At 43.0% G+C, this 20,700-nt stretch overlaps 1 protein-coding gene across 2 annotated transcripts in view; it reads left to right on the forward strand.

The window, feature by feature from the left end:
• The first annotated feature begins 314 nt into the window (after positions 1-314).
• UNC5C (unc-5 netrin receptor C) overlaps positions 315-20,700 on the forward strand; it is a 253,839-nt gene continuing 233,453 nt past the window's right edge. Inside the window, exon 1 of one of the 2 annotated variants that reach the window (XM_032109034.1) lies at positions 315-665. In XM_032109034.1, the coding sequence (XP_031964925.1) occupies positions 542-665 (124 nt within the window). In that variant the 5' untranslated portion in view covers positions 315-541. The remainder of the gene's footprint in view (positions 666-20,700) is intronic. The other variant, XM_032109035.1, reaches the window with a different exon arrangement.

The following is a 20,700-nucleotide window of genomic DNA, read 5'->3' on the forward strand; positions in this document are numbered from 1 at the left end:
CTGCCCTGCCCGGGTGGGCTGGGGCGGGGGTGCGAGCGTGTGTTGGTGCGTGTGCGGGCGCGCACGTGTGCGCACCAACATCTGCGTGCGCCTGTGCCCGCGGGTGTGCGCGCAGGGGGCCCGGGCGGAGGAGGCGAAAGGGGGCCGGTTCTGCGGCGGGTGGCTCCCAGCCTCCCCCGCCCCCTTCCCTCTGGGTCTGCTGCTCGCTCCGGCTCGCATTTTATCGCAGGCGGCCGGCGCAGCCCCCTCTCCCCAGCCCCGGCCCCGGCCCCGGCCCCCGCCCACCCCCGGGGTGGAGGCAGCCGCGCCGAGCCGCCCGCGGGAAGAAAGCAGCGCTCCGCCGGCTCCGCGCCCCTCCGCGGGGCCATGCAGCGCCTCTGCCCGCCCGGTCCGAGCGCAGCCCCTCGCCCCGCCGCCCTCCGCGCAGCCTGAGCGCCTGGCGGGGGCTCCACGCCGCTCCGCGCCCGGAGGTGGGACGGGGTCGGCAGAGGCGGCACAGGAAGGCTCCGCGGCTGTGCGCGACTCCCCCGCTGCCCCGGCCATGGGGAAGGGGCTGGAGGGGACAGCGGCCCGCTGCGGGCTGGGACTGGGATACCTGCTGCAGACGGTGGTGCTCCCTGCCCTGGCCGTCCTGGGGGCCAGCCGCCCCGGCTCCGCGGCGCAAGGTAAGGCGATGGATGGATGGATGGATGGATGGATGGATGGATGGATGGATGGATGGATGGAGAGGGGTTGGGACGTCCGCCAGGTGCGGGCTAGAAATGCGAATTTATGCCGTGATTATCTTTTTTCCTGTATTTGTATGTGCAATTCCCCGCATGCACGACCCCCACCGGGGTCCAGGGCGTCCGGTCGCACCGGCCAGGTCGGGTCTGTAGGTGCTGAGCCTGGCCGGGACAGGCGTTTGCCTGCACTCCGTCCTCAAATGGAGCATGGGGAGCGGAGGGGAAGTTCGGGCTAAAGGAGCCCCGCCGGCGCCCTCCGGGGCGGGAGAGCGGCGCCGGTGCGCCCCGGAGGGCTGGCAAGGTGCGTGGGAAAGGCAGGTGCGGGGCGGGGGTCCCTCCGCAGCGGCACAGTCGTACCCTGGAGCTCTGCAATCGCCGGTCAGTCTTGAACCCCCCAAAGCCCCCCACGCCCTCCTTCTTCCTGCCTAAAACATGATACACCCGAAGGGAGTTACCGTCTTTCTGTGTTTATGTTTAGAGATTTTGTTTCCCCTCCCGTGTCGGGGATTATGGAGTACATCTCGATCTGCCTTCCCTGTAGCCCTTGTATAAATTCCCCTTTCCAAGTGGCAATATCTTGCTTCTCAGTGCGTGTTTAGGGGTGTTTGAGAGCATCACAAAGAGCCCTGGCTCGGTGTGGCACCCACCCGGCTGACAGCCGCAGTAGGAGGCTTTTTCTCCTGCGAGCTGATGCTGGACAAACTTTCTCGGTGCTTCTCTTCTTTCTTTCCGGGAGTTAGACCTAATGTGGAAATGTGTTGCTTTTGTGGAACACAGGAGAGAGAAAGAGAGAGGTTGCTGCTGCATGTGGGCAGAGCTGCATACAAGCAAGGATGTGCGGGTTCGTTAAAGCACTTGGAACTCCCAGTTATATGACTAACAAGAGAAAAGGAATTTTAGAAGCTTCTTTGTTTATTTTCCCCATATATGTAACCAAGAAGTAATAACATGCACCAAACTTTTGATTTGGAGTTGCTAGCATAATACAAGTGTAAGAATGCTTGGTTTTCCCCACATCATGTCTGTGGAGAGGCACTTGTGAAAACTGCACAGATCTGACCCTGTGCTCTCACCCAGCCATTACAAAGTGCATTCCTCTGTGGCCTTTTTGACAGGAGAGCAGTGCTGGTTGCTCTGACTCCCCATGCCCCTGGCAGGCTTTCTGTGGGCTCTCCCAGGCACGGAGCTGTAGGTTTGCAGCTGGTGGGCTGGGTGCACTGAACACCGTGTCTGTACATGTAATAGTGCTAATCCATTTCCTGATGATACTTACTCCATCCCCTCAGAGTCATGTTCCTTTGCTAATTTATATCACAGGAAGATCAGATATCTGGCCATGAAAAGGGAGTAGCAGAGAACGAGAGTACAAAAATCCCTTATGCACCGTGGCACATTTAATCTGTGTCTTCCATTCCGTTTCCTTTCACTGGTCAGTTTCATGTTCAAGATAGGACAGGTTTGGTATTTTGTATTTAGGGGTTTTTATAGTACCATATGCATGTAGACCTACATGTCAGTGGGTATATATCAGTTTGTGTAGATATAGATATATCGTGTCAGGGGGTGTTGGAGAAGAAAGCTCCTCTCAGGTAGCTGGACCTGGAGTGGAAAGGAGCCTGCTCTGCTGGCAGGACATGGGAGTTTTGCATGACAGATGGCCTGAGCAGGGAAGAGAGGACCCCCCTCCCCCCCCCCATGTTTGGCTCTTCCAGAGTGGTCATCTCTGTGCCACAGGGCTCATACCTCGCACTCTCAGATGGTTTCTCCTTTCCACACTTACACTCTGTGACACAATGCTGTGTGACAGAAATGCCACGAGGGCAGAGGATCCAGGCCCCCTGTTCCTACGCTGCAAAGGGCAACACACTTGTGGGATCTGCCACAGGACACAGGTGTGCTCACCTATCCAGAAAGGAGTGGAGAGCTCTTCAGCAACATTTCCCAATGTGTGATGTGTGATAAACTTCCACAGCAGAGTGAAAAATCCAGGGAATCTGGTTGGGATATAGCTATTTGTCTTGGACTTGTTTTTCTATGTATACTTTTATTTTTATTGCTAGGACCAGGCAGAGAATTTGGGTGCAGACCTGGTTTTGGCATTTTTCCCAGGGCTGAGGGATTTTCTGATTGGTGTGTGCAGTGGGGATCTTCATGGATGTGTGTATGTGTACGTGGTGCTTCAGTGAGGCAATGAATCAAAAGTTTAACTGTGCCCTCTTCAGGAAGTTTCCTCATCATATAGCACCAGGCAAAGTTTTCTCTCTATTCTATTTATACATTTCAAAAACATATATGTTTCATCTCAATTCCCCAACTATCTTTAGCTTTTGAAGCAGGCTAAGAAAGCTGTGAGCATTCCTGGGACTCGTGCTTTCATACCTTCCTTTTCCATTGCCTTGTAGAAAATGAATTTGTTAACTGAGGGGTTGGTGGACCAACCCCCCTCACTCCCTGGCAGATTGATTATCACTGCATCTCGGCATCCTCCTGTGAGCTTCTCAGCAGACCTAAATACACTTTTTGTTTTATTAGTATTTCTTATCTTCTTATCCGAAGCTAAGTATTTTTCCGCTGTTATCAGGAGAGAACAGGAAATGGCTGCAATGGTAGAGACAGCCCTTAATTCTCAAAGTGGTGTGAATGGGGCCAGAGTGATTATCAAGCCAGAATCAACTCTGATCTGGCATTCACTGCATTTATTATAACTCTATGATAAGCTTCATCAGAATGAGAATTCAAATGTCACAAACTGTGCCCCTGCTGGGCATTTCAGTGCCACCTCTGTAAGAGCAACTTTTCCTTTGGCTCTTCAGTCAGCAGAGACTGGGCTTCAGCTGCTGTGCTTCCCTGCAGCCCCCACACTTCCCACCTCCCAAACTGTTATCCACTTACCCTGTGGCTCCCACCTTTCTGTTGTGGAGGTGGGATGAAAGGGAGGGTCAGGCTATCTATCTGTAGTGACAAGCATGGTTCAGACAGCTTTTGGGGTTAATAACGAAGTTTTAAGAGATGGTAGAAAAGCTAAATAGACTACATATTAATAAGGCTGTGTTTCATTTTTTTCCTTTACAATAAAAGAGTGCATTTTTCATGCTTAACCCCTCAAACCTGATTTAATCAAAGTGATAATTTAAAAAGAAAGCTGTAAAAGAGCCGTATGTGCAGATACTTGTCTTGCCCCAGCATAGTCTGTATTAGCAACAGCAGCAGTTTGAAAATGCTTAGTGTGGAAAAAGTGAAATATAACATGTGAATGTACTAACCTTTTGGGGATGCATTTCCTAATTAAATACCTAAACACATCTTGTTGAAAAAAGGCGGGGAAAGGACTTAATTATCTTGATGCGGCAGTGGACCTCTTGTACTTGATCATGTGGGTGTAGTATTTGTATTAATAAAGCAAGAGCCAAGTAGTATTTTGTTGTGAATGGATAAGGCCCTTTGGAACATTAATCTGTTTTAAAGGGATGCACTGTAGTAGATTTCAATGATGCTGACAAGCTTGAGCTGGATGTGGTAGCCTGTACTGGTTCTGAGTAGCATTTTAGTACTGCAGCACTCTTTGCTGAAAGCAAAGCAGCCACTGTGTTTCCTTTGCTGACAGAGGTGCAATTTAAGCAGGATTAAAATTAAGTGGATGAATCTGTGCATAGAGGAGAGATTCCTCCCTGGGAACATGGGAGTCAGAATCTGAGCTCTTCTTCCTCTGGCTCCAGGCTTTAGCAGCTGGTTGCAATAGTTACGAAAAAAATATATAGATCACATACAGGCTCCTCCTGATGGCTCTTCAGCATTACTGTCAGTGTCACTTATTTCTCTGTACAGTAAGAATGCCAGAGTGCATCTAAACATTTCCACAGTTGTTGTGCATGTTTGCACTTAATCATTTTACATGGATCGTTCACCACACAACTTTATTTTTCTTTGGTAATGGTCTTAAACCCCAGTAATTCACTATATTTTGGGACTTGCTTTGTGTGTGACATCCAAATTCAGAAACAGGAAGCAGCCTTAACCAAATTAAAAAGATTTTCCTAATTTAATTTTCCAAATACAGTACATCTGAAAACAGGAATATAACTCTGTGCCAATGCCAGGCAAATCAGTTCCATAGCTGGTCTGTGCAGTAGGAAAGGAGAAAATGTGTGTTATATTTATTAGACATTTCCAGGTAAATATCTTGATTTTTATGCAAGTAGAAGAGAGGTGTTTTGAGGCACAGTCTACCCAGCTCAGTTCAATAGGATACAAAGCAAATCAGTTCCTATGGAAAGTAAGAGAAGCCCAGGCTGAATAGGACAACAGCTGTGTGTTTCTGTACAGTATATGTCTAGAATTTTGTGCATAAGTAGGATACAAAGGATAGTTATACTTCAAAAAGCAAAGCCACATTTATGTCATGCTACCAGCAAAGCAATCTTGTTTTTAGTAACTTGTTTTATAGTGTATGGCTGTATTTCTCGATTTCTGGTTCTTTCTGGATTTTACGTCATTAGACTTTTGAGGAATCGGTTCTGGATACGTTTTCTACAAAAAGGCAAAAAAATTACTTTTGCATCTCATAAGAAAAATATGTTTGAATTGCTGGTGCAAAGGGGAGTTCCTGGGTAAGTTTGCATTGCTCTGAGTAGTGAACAGTTTGCTGTGATTTAGTCAGAGGATTGGGCTCAATGTGAGTCTCAGACTTGGTTTGTCATTGAAAACATGTTACTGGAGGCTATCTTTGAAATAAAAGTGTAACCATGGATGCTCTGCCTATGTAATATATTTCATATAACCGTCTGTACGTCCCTTTAGGAAAAAATGGCACTGTCTTTCCTTTCCTCCCTTTAGGGTGGGGAAGAGGGCTGTGCTGGTTTGTGAAGTGCACGTCTTGTTAGCCACCCAGTGGAGGTATTCAAGTCTAGCAGGCAGCGATCTTGGCACCGGTGCCAGTGAAACAGTAACTACAGTGTCTGTCATTTGCATTAGCCAGCTCTGCTGTGCATTCAGCTTGGAGGTACAAACCAGCTTCTCTAGTACAAGTCAAGAATCAAAGGAAAGGAGTCAGAGACGAGCTGTGGTTTTCCAGTTGGCCATAACCTCCATCAGCACAGCGTCAGGATAATGTTGTGCAGAGGCACAGCTCAGTGCCGGCTGCTTCCAAGGGCTGAAGGAATGGTGGTGTTTTAAGTGATTTATTGTGTGTGCTCAGTAGAGTCCAGTCTCAGGAGCAGGCGCCCCTGGATCTTTCTGTCATAACGTTATCCAAGAGGCAATCTGAAGGAAATGTTATTAAGTCTTCTGGGAGGCAAACTGTATTCAAAGAAACACTTGATTTGCATCATTTGCAAGCAAGCATTTGAAATTATGCTAAAAAGGGAAATGGTTATAAAGAACTTTACACAGAACAAGCAGGAACAACAAAATTCCCCTTGATTTTGAACATATTTTATTCCCCTGTGCTTAATTTAATGGGGTCATTTGTAGGTACTCCAGCCCCGAACTCCACTGCTGTGGTGGGGAGGTGATTTATTGAGTATTGTTGTTGGGTTCATGATAAGTTTGGTTAAGCATTTTGCAGAACATCCATTGTGGTTATTGTGTTTAGATTTCTCTCTCTAGGGTGAGGATGTAGCATAACACTGTGTGCACACTAGCTGGAGCAGCTAAACGGAAGCCCCAAACTGTAGCTGTGTTCCAGTTGTTTTCCTCGAGGTTGGCTCTGCTTGTACAAACAACAGGCGCAAGTAAGGTGCAGTGAGTGGGAGCAGCGGGCAGGAGCTGCCAGAGGTTTTCCCAGCTTTCAGTAACCTCAGAGATGCTTGTATATAGCTTTCTCCCTAGGTAGTCATCACTAGAACAACTTCCTGTTTGCTTTTATGACTCCATCCCAAATCACATGGACGTTAAGCAGGAAATATGGGATTTCCTCTCAAGTGATCAAACGCCAGGATTTGGGGAGCCCCTTTATAGCCTGTCACATTATCTAAAAGTTTGGGCTGGGGAGAAAGAGCTTAATGAAAAATAGTCTCACTTAAAAATGCCCTTTTTATCAACATGGAAAATTTAGGAAACAAAAAGAGAGAAAAATATTCCTTTTTGTTTATTTGCTATGGGGAGGTTGGGAAAAAAGCAAGAAACCCTAATCAAAACCAGGAAAAGATTCAGTTATTTTAGAGAAAAGGTGAGTAAAGCCCTGAATATTTACCCTGCTGCCCAAACTATTCGTATTTATGCTCTTTGAAAATCTGTTAGGTGTTCAGTGAAAATGAAGAAGTTAAAAAGTTGTGAAGTCTTCTGACAGCAACAGTTTTCATTTCCACTTGCATTTTTCCACGTATTCCAACCAGCCTAGTGAAAAACCTCACCGTTAGATTTCATTTACGTTCCTGGTCAGCTCTGGTTAAGGTATATATTTACAACACTTTCTAGAGCTTGCTCTTTTGGTTTGGTTGGTTTTTTTGTAAATCACACTGATTTTACAGTGGTGCAGATTGAGGTGGAGACCCAGATTCTCAGTGGTGCCAGACGTGCCCTTATTTCCACGAGGGACTGTCAGGCAATGCTGAATTTAGGTGAGTACCTTTGCTGTTCCCCGAATACAAGCAGTGCTGCTCTAGCTTGCATGGCAGTCCAACAGTCCCATCAAGGCAGGGACATCTCCCATGTCAGTATGTGATGCTGTAGTGCCTCAGCACCTCCTCAGATTCTGGCTTTCCTTTGAGTCCTACACAGGCAGGATGGGAGAGGCACGCAATACCTCCTGTGGGGAATATCTGCAGCTGTGTCTTTAGCAAAGCTCTGCTACGTGCTTGCGTTGCTGGAGGCTATGGGAAGTTCTTACTTGTAACATTGCCTTAGTTATTCAATGTCTGTTTTGCTGGATTTGAAGGTTTGCTGTATTTATCACTGTTTGGTGGAGAGGTCTAGGGGGAATTGCCTACATGTGCAGAGCATATGTGTAAGGGAAACCAAAACATGAGCTCAAGTCTTCTGACTAGCCAAGACTCTGGTGCTCCAGTCCATTCTTCTTGTCTTATTACTGTCCTAAAGAGGGGATGCTACAGAGGGAATGCTACATTTCTCAGGTACCTTCTCGATGTGAAATTTGTCGAGTCTCACTGATGGTTTCTTTATATCTGCTGTTATCTAGAAATATGTATAGAAGATGCCATGGGTTAGGAATGGTACTCCCCAATTTAGTCTCTCCCACGGGGACCTTCCAAACCACATGCTGCTCGCTCTCTCCCTCCTCCCTTTTCCCGTTCCCCTGAGGTGGGATGGTGAATTGGAGGCTCAAAAGGTAAAGATCATGAGTTGAGCTGAGAACAATTTACTGGGAACAGCAATTACATAAGAAAATGTACGGTGACAGTAACAATACTGATGACAGAAGGTGCAAGAAAGAGCAAATGATTCACACGGAAACTCCCTGACCACAGCAATGCTTCAATGCCTGACCGCTCCCTCTGCCACACCACCCAGACTTGGAGGAGAGCCCTTCACCTCATCTCTGGCAAATGAAGTGAGCTGGTATAGAATAACCTCTGGGTCCTAGCCATGCCCCCTCCTGTCTACTGCAGAAATTAACTCTGTCCTGGCCTGAACCAGAACAAAGGAAAATGCAAAGTATATGCTGTTGCTCAGGAACAGGGATGCTTCCTAGAAGCTCTGACTTTCTGGTGGCAGGCAGTTTGGAAGATTTGCTTTGCCCAATGAAATCCACGGTGTTACCTCAAACTTGGAAGGAGGAAAAGCAGATCCAGCGCATGAATGCAGCACTGTTGTAAATGGAATAAGGATCACTGTCCTGGGCTGTTTTGTTTCATTTGCGTTTAATCTGCAATTCAGGACTATGTTATTCAACTGTACTTCATTCATCTGAATGAACGACTTGTGCTCCAGAGGACCCTGTTGCCTTATGAGTCATAAAAGCAAGGAGGTTGCCTAGGCAATTAAATCAGTATCTTTTTGCTCTTGTTGCGGTAACATTTTCAACAATAATGCTAAGGAGCTCAGATAGATTTCACTGGCCTGGCAACAGCTGAGCATTTTCTTGTTAGGTAGCTCCTGCCAATCCCTTTTTAGTTATTTTAAAGAAGTAAAGTAGCTTTATTTCTCAGTCTTATGTTGAGTGAGAGGTTGAAATGTTAATCTCAGTGGATTAGCAGTGTATCCTTTGAGAAAAAGGAAAGCTTGGGTTTTTCTTGGTCCCTGGAGTGCTGGATGCAATTGTTTGAGAAATCTTGAATTTCATCAGCTAGATACAAGGAAATGTGCAAGTGAGCCATGAATGATCTGTCAAAAGAGGCTGACTTTATTGCAGCCGTTTTGGAAACTTGTTTGAACTGATAGTTGTTCCCCAGGTGTTTCTTTGCTTGATTTTATTGCATTTCACATGAGACAGTGAAAAGGGATCACCACAGAATTATTAGTAATTCAGAGCTTCTTGGAGAGCTGTATTCCAGCCATAATTTTCTAAAATAATGCCTGGTATGTGAACTGCTCCACTTTTATGATATGGTGTATCTATTGTTTAAATACATTGCTTGTCTTGTCCACTCCCAACATGTGTGTTTATACTGGAAAGTTTACATATTGAGTGAAAATAATAATACAGTCTCACTGAATGAGGTTAATTGCAGTTCAGTCATACTGAAATCAAGGAGTAAGTGGGACAGAATAGTGAGCGAGACTCATTTCTGTTCTCATGGGCTCTGGATTTACCGACACTGACTGAAGTGCAGGCACTTACCAGGAGTAATTTCACAAAGATGTGCACACTGCCATAGTCTGAATGAATTTTCTCTTTCATTAGTATATCTCTTAAGTTTTGCCAGTTGCTCAGGGAGTCAGCACAGATGTGTCCGTCTCACCTTTCCATTTTCCCACAATTTTGTGTGTCTGTCTGGTTGCTCTGCAGCTCTACACATACAAAAGATGAGTGGCCGTGACTAATAGTGAATAGCTGGAGCTAACAGGCAAAGAGTGAGGTGTCCAGACTGAAATTTCAGGTTGTCTGCACTCAGATGAGACTACAGAGAAATCTCTGCTGCTTGAACCTCTGTTAACAGGATAAAATTCTCTGTTGCTTTCAACTAGGAAGAGATAAAGTTTCCTCTGTTAAATTTGGCCACTTGATCTGAAAATCAGGGTTCATTGTGGAAACTAGAACTCTGTCTGGTTAAGGAATGGATCTGTGATTAAGTGGGGAAGACTATGCCCTTCTACAAGTGCTGTTCACATGAAATCTTGCTGAATTGTCTCATGAAATACTTGTATTTCTTGCTCAAAGGCTTTTGGCCCCAAAGCTGCACTATTTTTCAACAAATCATCATCCCCATTATAAATTCTTTTCATGAAGACATTTCAAACCTAGCTTGAGGGACTTCCTTTCTGCTACCTCACCAGTTTTTGAAGGTAATTTTTTTGGTCTCTTGCTCAAACAAAATGCAGCAATCTTCTTATGCAGCAGATCTTTGCTGGCAAGAATATGAGTGCAGGTTTTCCTTCTCTTCGTCATGGAAAATAGCTGTACTAGGGCAAATAGGAAGTTCCTAATTTCTTAGTTCCTAAGTAACTAGAAAGTTTGTAGCTAGAAAGTTCAGTACTGGGACCTGTCAGCTTCACTATCAGTTTCCTTTAGTTTTGTTGTTTTTTAAATGCCTAGTGTTTATACCAAGGATAGACTTATGTGGAACAAGGCCAGGTTATGACCACCACAAATGTAGCTTCATTAATTTCAGAGCCAGCACGTGTCAGAAGCTGGTCTGCTTCTGTGTTAAAAATATGTTGGCACAGTAGAGTCAGACTATAGGATGAACAGACCTTGATCCATCTTACTTGGTGGCAAGTCTTTTCATGGGGTTGTTTCTTTTTTGATTAGGTTTGGTTTTTTTTTTGAAGCTAAATAATTTTATTAACTTTGGGGCTTTCCATTTTCCTTCCACATAGCGATGTGTCTCTTTCCTGTAGAGCGATTAACGCGATGCCTTGCTTGAAAACAAGTTGTCAAGGTTCTTTCAGGTAGAAGTTTTTTCTCTTGGATTTTGTTACAGTATTTCAGATAAGAACACTGACAGCCAAATGTCACCAACTGTAGGCAGATATTCACGTAAATATCTGTTACACACAAATGTGTGGCAATTTCCTGCCTTAGCAATCACTTTTGAACTAAAGACCTCTGCTACTTAAAGCATGGGCTTGAACTTTTGAGTCAGAAGTGCAGCCTGGTAGCTGGTAACAAAAGCAGTTGTTATCCTGGTGTAGGCAGTAGAATGAGAAGTGCCATATGCCTTTCACAAGCACTGCAAAAGGCAAAACTGTTCAGCTGCTAACTTTTGTCCTTTGCTTGTCCTGAAATATTTTGATATTAATCTTTTTCTTCCCTCCACCCCCCAAAGTTATATATTAATTCTTTGTAGTAAGCATGGCTATTAGATAAAACCTTCCAAATCTTAAAAAAAAAAAATAAATGTCTAATTTAATTACTTACTTTATAAACATTTCTATCATTTTGTGGTCTCAAGAGTAAAGTTTTGAATCTGCATTTATGAGAAACATTTGCAAAGAAAATTAATTTAAGTGACAAAGTGACTATGTGTGGACTATTAATCTGCTTTGTTTTACTGATCAGCTTATTTTACCAGTACTTGGTTTCATTGCCTTTTTATTGTTTAGGGAAATTAATAGATAAAGTGTTGTGATCAAATTTACTTTCTGTCTGATTATTTTCACTGGATTGCTTGGGATTTACTCACTGGAGCAAGGCAAGGAAGATTTGGTCTTTTGTCTTTGAAGTTTCGTATTCACTAGTACCAACGCAGAACACATTTCATTTGCAGAGGCCAGGCTGAGGTTAAGTTGGTTTTAAAGATAACAGTAGATTCCGGCGTCCTTGCATTTGTTTTGTATTTGGTGACAGTCACTAAATCAGGGGAAGGAATGTTCAAACAACACACTTGAGGAAAAGTGATTTTTATAGAAAGGGCCCATTCCTGCTAATAGCCAGTAACTGCACACAACCCCACTGACATTAAAAGTCCATTAGCTAAGCCAAGTTTAAACACCAGCTGATGCTATGTCAGCTAAATGTATATTGGAATTTTTCATGTAACACAGCAATAGCACTTCTGTACTTTTCCTAAAACTATGTACATTAAGAAAAGCAAATGTCATCTGATAATAGTAAGATGAAGAGTTCACATTAAAGTAGGCAGAATTGTAATCACACTGAAGTCACCATCTGGTTGCATTAATGAGGAACAAAAATGGATACAAGAAAAGCAGGGAGTATCAGGTTTCTGAATTAAAGCTAGATTAACAAATCCAGTGTACAGACTTCTGTAATACAGAATAAGCACAGAGCTGCTTATCTGCTTGGTTTTTTATCATTAAATATAATATGGCCTTGTTTGAGAAAAGTTTATGTTGAAGTCTGTAGGATGCTTTCTCATGTGGAGCACTGAGTTGCCATGGAAGAAGGTTGTTTCCTGCCTGTTTAGGAAATATGTCTCATTACAGCAGTGTGAAAACTTTTAAATGTGTCAAGATAGTGTTTGTATGCCTATGGTCTGAAATTCTAGTTAACCAGTGGCACAGCAAATAGCATTCACCTATCTCTGTGCATCAAAAAGAGGGTTGAAAAGGATGGTGAAAAAATGGTGTGTGCTTGGTATAGAGAAATGTTACAGGTGATGAACTTCTCATCTTCAGAAGAAGCAGCAGGCTGAGGTCCCAGTACTGTGGTCTTGGCACCCGCAGAAGCACAGTTTAGCACCTGCTTTGGCAGTGGGTCTAATTCAGAGAAGTCACTTTGAAGTCTGCTTTGAAAATAGACCTTGTGCTATAAAGCCATTGTGGAGACAGGCAAGGGATGGCTTAGAAAGTTAACGTGAGAGCTGGAACAGAGGGATGATTAGTCGCTCACTGACCCTCTCCCAAGTCTGGTGAAGTACTGCTGTAACTTCCTCTGCCTCTGCTGTGTCATTATCTGTCCATTAGCAAAGCCTTGTGCAAGTACTGACAGGAGCACAGCTGACATGCCTGATGTGGGCACACTAACCCACTGCAAACACCCTGTGAATATATTTGCAGGGCTCCCTTACACTCCTGCCACACTGTGTTAGTAGTGCAAAACTCTCAAATGTGTCATGAGGCTGAGCTTGATTTTTTTGTCTTCCTTGCTGAAGGAGCTGACATCAGTAGCGTGCCCAGAGCAGATTGTGTGTTTGTGAACCACAGGGTTTAAGGAGAGTAATTTAATTGCGTTTTTCCCCCTTCTGGAACATAACATGTAAACATATTACTGAACTAAAGCCTGGTTTTAATTACAAGCAGTAACTTTTTCATGTTGACAGATTTTCACATGGAAAGCTTTATTGAAAATGAGAGGAGACCTTTTTGCCATCGTTAGTTCTTGCTGCTTAGTGCTTTTATCAAGTACAGTAAAATATGGTTTATAATTAATTCAAAGCTTATATGGACATGTTTAATATAATTACCAAACAAAATCCTGTTTACTGACATACTGCTTGTGAAACCAGCCTGAATAATCTGGTCTCTGGCACACATAAATCAGGCAGTAATAACAGCTGTAAATATTTCATAATATACTTAGAGTGCTTAGATTTTAATACTGAATCCACTTTTGGGTTTTAAGGATAAAACATAGGTCAAAAATGACTTTTACCATATGTTCCTTCCTAATCTCTTGCACTACTTTGCCTGAAAATTATTTTAAAAAATCATTATTGTATTTTATTATAAAAAAGTAAATATAGACATGTTCATGAGCTGGGAAAATTATGTAATTAAGTTATGCTGGAGCTAACAAAATGATGCCGTTCACACTGGCACGGCACAATTGCCTCAATACAACCGTGAATATTTTTCACTGGAAAAGTCATTGCAGTGCCAATACTCTTTGTCTTAAAGTTTTGCTATTTTTATCTGTCTGGATGTCTGTATATTGTATACTAAGCCTGAAAGACATGCATAAGACGCTAAGAAGCGGCTGGTTACACAGCTAATTCAAGTGGCCAAAGGGCTGGAAAACCAAAGGTGACCATGAGCTGGGCTTGTAGTGGATTGCTGGGGGACCTATGATACTGTGTTGTGTGCTGGGCCCCTTCTTTCTGGGAAGGCTTTGAACCTGTGTTTAAATAGAAGGAAGAAAAAGTAAGCAACTGTCTGTCTATGGCAGAATATTTGGGGTTGCATGAGGCTACTAAATCATCTTTGGGCATTTGAACGGTGTGTATGGTTTGTCCAGTTCTGAAAAGTGCCTCAAAGGTTCAGGAAGAGGTTTATGATCATCCCTCTAGTCATTTTCCCCTGCACCAAGCAAAGACCTTAAAAAGCAGTTGTGCGAAAGACAACATTTTTCAGTTTTTGTTTACTTGGAAGTGTTCTTTAACCTCTAAAATAAAATAAGAAATAAAGTAACTAAAGTACTATTTAGAAAGGCAAATTGGAAAAAAATATTCACTTTGGGAATTTTTTCCTCTTGTTCTGCAGTTGGATTCCCCTGCTAAAGTTGGCATCAATTTTCAAATTTTTTGGCTGTTGCACTCTCTGGAAAAATCATCAGTCTCCAAAACTATGCCAGGCTCCTTCATGAATGCTGCCCCCTTCAAGCTATGGACCTCTCAAGATCCCACCCCCCAAAATAAAAACCGCAACTAATACTTTTTATGAGATAGGCAATAACATTAGGATATTTTGCAGGAGTTCTTATTTTTACTCCCTACCTCCTTGAGGGGATAAACAAAGCCTGTTTGTGTAAAGGGAGCTCCTTGGCCTTGCTTTTAGATGGTCCATATTTTAAGATACATCAACATATTTTGATTTGTGTAAAACTACATGGTGATACTTGCGATCAGTGTTGTGTCCCAGTCAGCATCCTACAGGCACCTAGGGATCCGTGGCTATGATTTGCAAGGCTGTTGCTACGAAGTATTTAGCAAGTCACTCTCTCCAGAGAGATCACAGGGGTTCCTGAATGCAATACTTTAATTTTGGAAGGCTGAAGTCCCAATTCTTAGCTTTCTGTAGTATGAGAACTTGCACTGAAGTGTGAGTCATTGCTTGAGAGCATTGTAGTGCATGAACAGTATTACATTGCTTTGTTGTGTGCATGTGCAGGCTGCATCCAGACACTGTCATTGGGAAGTTATTAGTATATATAATTAACTAACCACAAGGAATTTCTGGACTGAAATAGCTTATGTAAGCTTACATGTTTCCTTCCCACAAACCCAGCTTAAAGGTTCATGCAAGTCTCTTGCTAAGGAAGTGTCTTACTGCCTATGAAATATTATTTGGGAAGATGCACTTACCTACGAGAGTATAGAGCTTTACCTGGCAATAGCCCGACCGTAGGTCTTCTGACCTGTGCTCTGTGCTGTTTATCAAATGCTGTGTTGTTTCATATTAGATGATGTGACCTTTAGATTTCAGCTGCTGCCATAATTTAATTGACAGCTCCTGTAGGAGCCTGTTGTGCCTTAACCCAGCAGGTAGCTAACACCAGACAGCCGCTGGCTCTCTCTGCCCCCGCACCGTGGGATGGGGGAGAGAACTGGGGAGAAGAAAAAAAAGTAAAATTCATGGATCAAGATAAAAATGGTTTAATAGGACAGAAAAGGAAGAGAAAATACTAGTAATATTAATAACAACAAAATAATTAGAATATACAAAACAAGTGATGCACAGTGCAATTGTTCACCTGCAAAGTTCCTGCACAGCAGCCCCTGTCCAGTTTTCCCCCTCACTTGTATACTGATCATAACAGGATATGGTATGGAATATCCCTTTTGGGGTCAGCTGTCCTGGCTGTGTCCCCTCCCAACTTTTTATGCACCCCCAACCTCCTTGGCAGGGTGGGATGAGAAGCTGAAAAGTCCTTGACTCAGTATAAACACTGCTTATCAACACCTGAAACAGCTGTGTGCTGCCATCATTAGTCTCATCTTAAATCCAAAATAAAGCACCATACCTGCTACTAGAAAATTAACTCTATCCCACCCGAAACCAGGACAGAGCCAAAATTATTAACGAGAATTTGTGCAACACTGGGTTTTCATGACCCAGGCAAACAGATATGACTTGTGTGTATGAAGGCCAAGTAGTTGTGGCAGCATAGGTCTGGAGTTCAGGAAGGCCAAGGGTGTTTTCATTAGCGAGGAAATGGAGACCAGCTGCTTCATTTCTGCTTATAAATATATATTACTGTATTTAGGTGCACAGGTAAATTGTGTGTGCTGCTTAGCCCCATCTGTTCCCAATAAATTTCAGCCTACAGGCTCTAGGTTTTGAAACTTTTGATTACACTCAGAATGGTGAACTGAGTAGATGAGCTGGCCTTCACAAGGTATGTTTGCTGAGACCTCTCATTTTGTGTAAACTAGTGCAGCTTCCCTGAGTTCAGTGTCTCAGTTCTGCTCCAGCTGAGGGCTGTTAACAGTCAGGGTTTCTGTAAGACTCTTTCCTGGAGGAGAGATTTCTATCTGGTCTGTTTGGACAGGAAAAATTTCCATGACTCTAAGAACGCTTTGAAAAGAACTGGGCAGAAAAAGGAGCAGATGCTGCAAAGTACATCGGAGAACAGTCTCAATGTTAACAAAGAGAGAGATTATTTACCACTAAAATGAGGAGGAAAGGTTGGTATCTTTACAAGATCTTGTCCCACTTAGGAGAGGCTAAAGAAAAGATAGGCATCTAGGAGGGCAATTATTGGTTAAAATGCTGGTTTATGACTACAAATTGTTTGAGGCTTTTTATTTAAATAAAAATCTTCTTTGGAAGTTTTTGCAATCACCCGCAATCCCACTGATGCAAAGCCTCTTCAAAGACTTAGTAATTAAAATGAAAAGGCTGTATGTTCCCATTGCCCCAACTCTGCAGTTTTTTGTTCTCAGAACATCACCCTACTTCTGAACAAAAACAGAGATTAATTTTTCTGTGTACCATCAAGACCATCTTCCTTGCTATGACAATGACTGGTCACTTTTGATCATCTCAGAGGGTATTTGCAGAAACAGAAATAAAACTTAGTTGTCCTCATTGTCTTCTATCAAAGTAGGCAATGGAAAATTAAAAGACAAAAAAATGAACCTGCTAGGATTAATGATTTCAAATATTAGTAACAGCGGAAAACATACATTTCTTTGTAGAATTAAGAGTTTTGAGTACAATGCAGGCTTTATTTTTATTTTCCTGTGTGGTAAGACAAATACTGCACTGTATAAAGAAGTTCAAGCACCCTCTTCCCCTGAAAATAAAGTTCATAAATACAAGGTATAGACTAAACATTCTTTTCTCTTGCATGAAAACTTGGGATGGGAACAAACCTGTGGGATTTGAGGCTGGAGAAAGGCGGAAGCCGAGTAGTATATATTTACCAGCCACTTCAAAACCACGAGACAGACACAAATGCATGCAGGCAGTAAAGGTCAGGTATGTTGTGCATGGATACTTGAGTCAAGAAGGAGAAGGTAGTGATAAAGGAGCTGCTGCTCTGTTTTGTTAGGACACCAGCACACACAAAGAGGACTGGTCTGGCCTAATGACTGTGAGTGGCCCCACAGTCATCCCACACATGTCACTAGATGTTTGCAATCGAGTGGACCCAATGTGGCCCTGACATAGGAGGCTCTAGGCATCCCTGCTTCAGGAATGACCTCAGCATCCTCAGTTCAGTCTGGAAAACTATTCAGGATGAGCTAAGGCATGAAGGGAGGAAAAACTTGTTGAAAACCAAAAGAAAAGTCACATGAACTTAAAAGTTGGTACTTTTTAAAATAAATGTGCCATCATCTATATGAACTATCTGTTATATTGTGGCTATGAGGCACATTAAGCAACAGACATACTTCAGAAAGAAGAAAAGGATTTACTATTGCCACCAGGTTATCTCTTGATATTTTTGTTTGGTTTGGATTGTTTATTTGTTTCTTTGCTTGTTTTTAATGTGAAACTGTTCCTTATCCATCTGAGAAAACTTGCAGAAGTGGGAGGGAGGACTTTGAACAATTTTCTGAATTGTCCATCTGGCCATTAAAAAGATATCAGTGGGTTATTATTGCATTTGAATGCGAGACGAAACTGTAAAACCCAAAGACAATGTAAAGTGGGATCCCACAAGTCATCTGAGTGAGGAATTTGGAGCAAAATAGATGGAAAGTATCAGTGAAAAGGCTGTGGATCAGACCCTTGTTTTTGAGTGCTAACACTGGTGCCAGGACAGAACTATTTGTTATCTACTCTCCTGCTGGGATGCTTTAGGAAAATATCATTTTGGTGTGGTTGCTGGGTATGCTAGACTGTAAATTACATAAAAGGAACTGAAAAAGTCAGTTTAAGCATTGTGGACTTTCATGTGCAAGTAAAAATGTCAAAGGAAATTTTGTAGCAAGAATGGGATTAAAGGGACAGTTCTGTAGAAATCCTTTCCCTTGTGAGCAGTCCTATTAACCTTTGAATTGTGGTGGTACTTATACAAGGATCTGTTCTTCAGTGTGTGAGTAATCCCACACTTCTAATATGCAGCCTCACAAGGTTGTGTGTAGCCTAAAATGAGTAGTCCCAACAAAGTTTCCCAATAGGATCAAAACCAGATCCTTAGGAAGGAGTTCAGACCAGAAACATGACTTCTCTGAAGAACTTTTAATCTAAACTCCCTGTTGCAGGAGCTCTTATCAGAGAAATTTTGACAATGTCCATTGATTAATTTTCTCTTTTTTTGTACCTTAAAGAGTAAATCGAAAGGTCATTTTTTATATTGACGTGCGAGGAGTTCTATTGATTCTCTTTTATGAGGCATTAATGAAATCTATAGAAGCCTAACAAGATTGTGTAGTTAACCTTGGCAAGATTGCCTGTTCTTTTTACATGTGCAGAAAAGGGAAAGTAGAATGTTCCAATTTGGTGGTTTAAATTATGTGGGAGTGAGTGAATTTTGCGGAATTAAATACCTCTTAGCACAGAAAAGAGAGCGTGATGTATCTATACTAACCCATTCACTCTGAAATGTGCTTAGCAGGGATTTTTTGGGGGAACACTTTGTTTTCCTGCTTAATAAAACCATATTTATCACTATGAAAACATGCAGAGAAGTCAATCACTCACTATGTGTGCCAGAAATGCCTTCCACAGTCACAACGGTGGTACATCAAGAGTCTGTCTCACTTTAAAAGAACAGGCAGGATTTATTCTGGAAATGTACCAAAATGGACCAATCTGTCTCAAAAATACGAAGCTGGGATCAATTTCACAAAGTTAAAATATACAGTAGTCACACTTGAGCCAGTGTATTATTCTAGCAGAGGAAGAAATGTAAAGAGCTGGGGATATCTGTGGATTTTGCTTGGTAGAACATTAAATATGGTACATTGGATTAAAAAAATTATTCACTAACCTAAAAACTATGCATAATAAAATTTGGGATGAATTTCAGTGTATTGTTCTATTACTTTCTTAAACATACTTTCTTTTTATGTTACTTAAATTAATGAAGGCCGTCTTGGCCATGAAATACAAAGCTCATGCCCCTGAGAAAGGATGCCTTTGCACAGTGAAAGCTCAGAAGCCTTTGAGTGAATGTTGTGCATTTTTATTTCCAGTAGGAAAAAACATACTGAAGAGAGGCAAGTATAATTATCTCCATTTTAGATGGAAACCAGAGGAGCAGGAGGCAGGGCTGAGGAGCGAGCAGACACAGGAATTCCCCTCTGGTGGGCTCACAGAAAACATGGAAGTAATTTGTGGTATGAAAATGGCTGCTGGTGGTGTTTGTTTCCATGGAAAGACTATGGAGAATGTAGGAACTGGGTGCTGGATTTTTGCACTACGGTCTGATTTGTGTCCAGCCCAAATGCTGCTGGCCCAGCTCATCTTTGCCACTCATGCACACCGGTGGTCAGATACAGATACAGATGAAATTAAGAGTGGGGCTCCAAATGCCCGTTTGGAGAAGCCCTGTTGTGCTGAGCCATTGGTCCAGCTCTGCCAGTGCCTCTGAGAACCCGTCCTGCCCAATTTGCTCTATGGCATGTGGTTTACTCCAGCCTCCTTGCCCATGTGTGAGGTTCTGTGACTTTAGTGGGGCCCCTACATAGTTTTTCTGTTACTCACTCCCCTTGTAAAAACCTCCTTTTCTCCTCACCAGATGGACAATTCTTCCTAGAGGATTTCCAGCACTGTTTTAGCTGTGAAGGTGAGGGAACTCATCTGTGTCACTGTCCCTGTGCCCCACAGGGGCTGTGCTCAGGGGAAAGCTGTGCTGGGTTTCACGCGAAGCAGCCATGCTGCAATACTGCATCGTTCAAATCTGCACAGCTGCAAGTCCCTCATGGTCTTGGTGCAATTTCTCAAGAGAAGTGTCCTCTCTTCGTCCCTCTGCCAGGCACCACTTGTATTTGAAGAGGGCAGACTTGGCTGGAGATGGTGGGTGGTCTGGGGCTGGTGGAGGGGCATTAGATAGCACTAATCAAGACTTTGCCTGTGTCCAGAGGGTGAATGGCTTTCCTTCCCAGTCTGGAGCTCCTGTCCGCTTCAGGACACTGCAAAATAAGTTCGTAAAGAGACACATCCCAAAACACAGAACTGGTCTGTGGCTCAGCTCTCGGACTTTTATTAGCTGTCATGAAACTGCGGGCTGGATGTTGCTGCCTTTCTCAGTGCAGGAAACAGGTACAAGGCAGTTCTCCCTTACGTATTTTTTAAGTCATAGTATGTGTTCTATTTTCTGGTTTATGTTTTGAGTAGTGACCATTCAGGCTCTGGTGGTTATGAAATTGTGTCTGCACTGGATGACAGTGGAGACCTGCAGTACATCAGAGTCTCTTTATTTCCTCCTTTGGAAGGAATACCTAGAAAATCCATTGATTGAGTCTCCCCATGGGAGCACCCCCAGGAAAGAGCTGGAGTAACCTTCTGAGATATTGTACAAAAACTGCAGGGTTACCTGAAATGTCTAAAATGCATTGCAGGA

This window comes from Corvus moneduloides, chromosome 5, assembly GCF_009650955.1.
Source record: "Corvus moneduloides isolate bCorMon1 chromosome 5, bCorMon1.pri, whole genome shotgun sequence".
Classification (NCBI taxonomy): domain Eukaryota; kingdom Metazoa; phylum Chordata; class Aves; order Passeriformes; family Corvidae; genus Corvus; species Corvus moneduloides.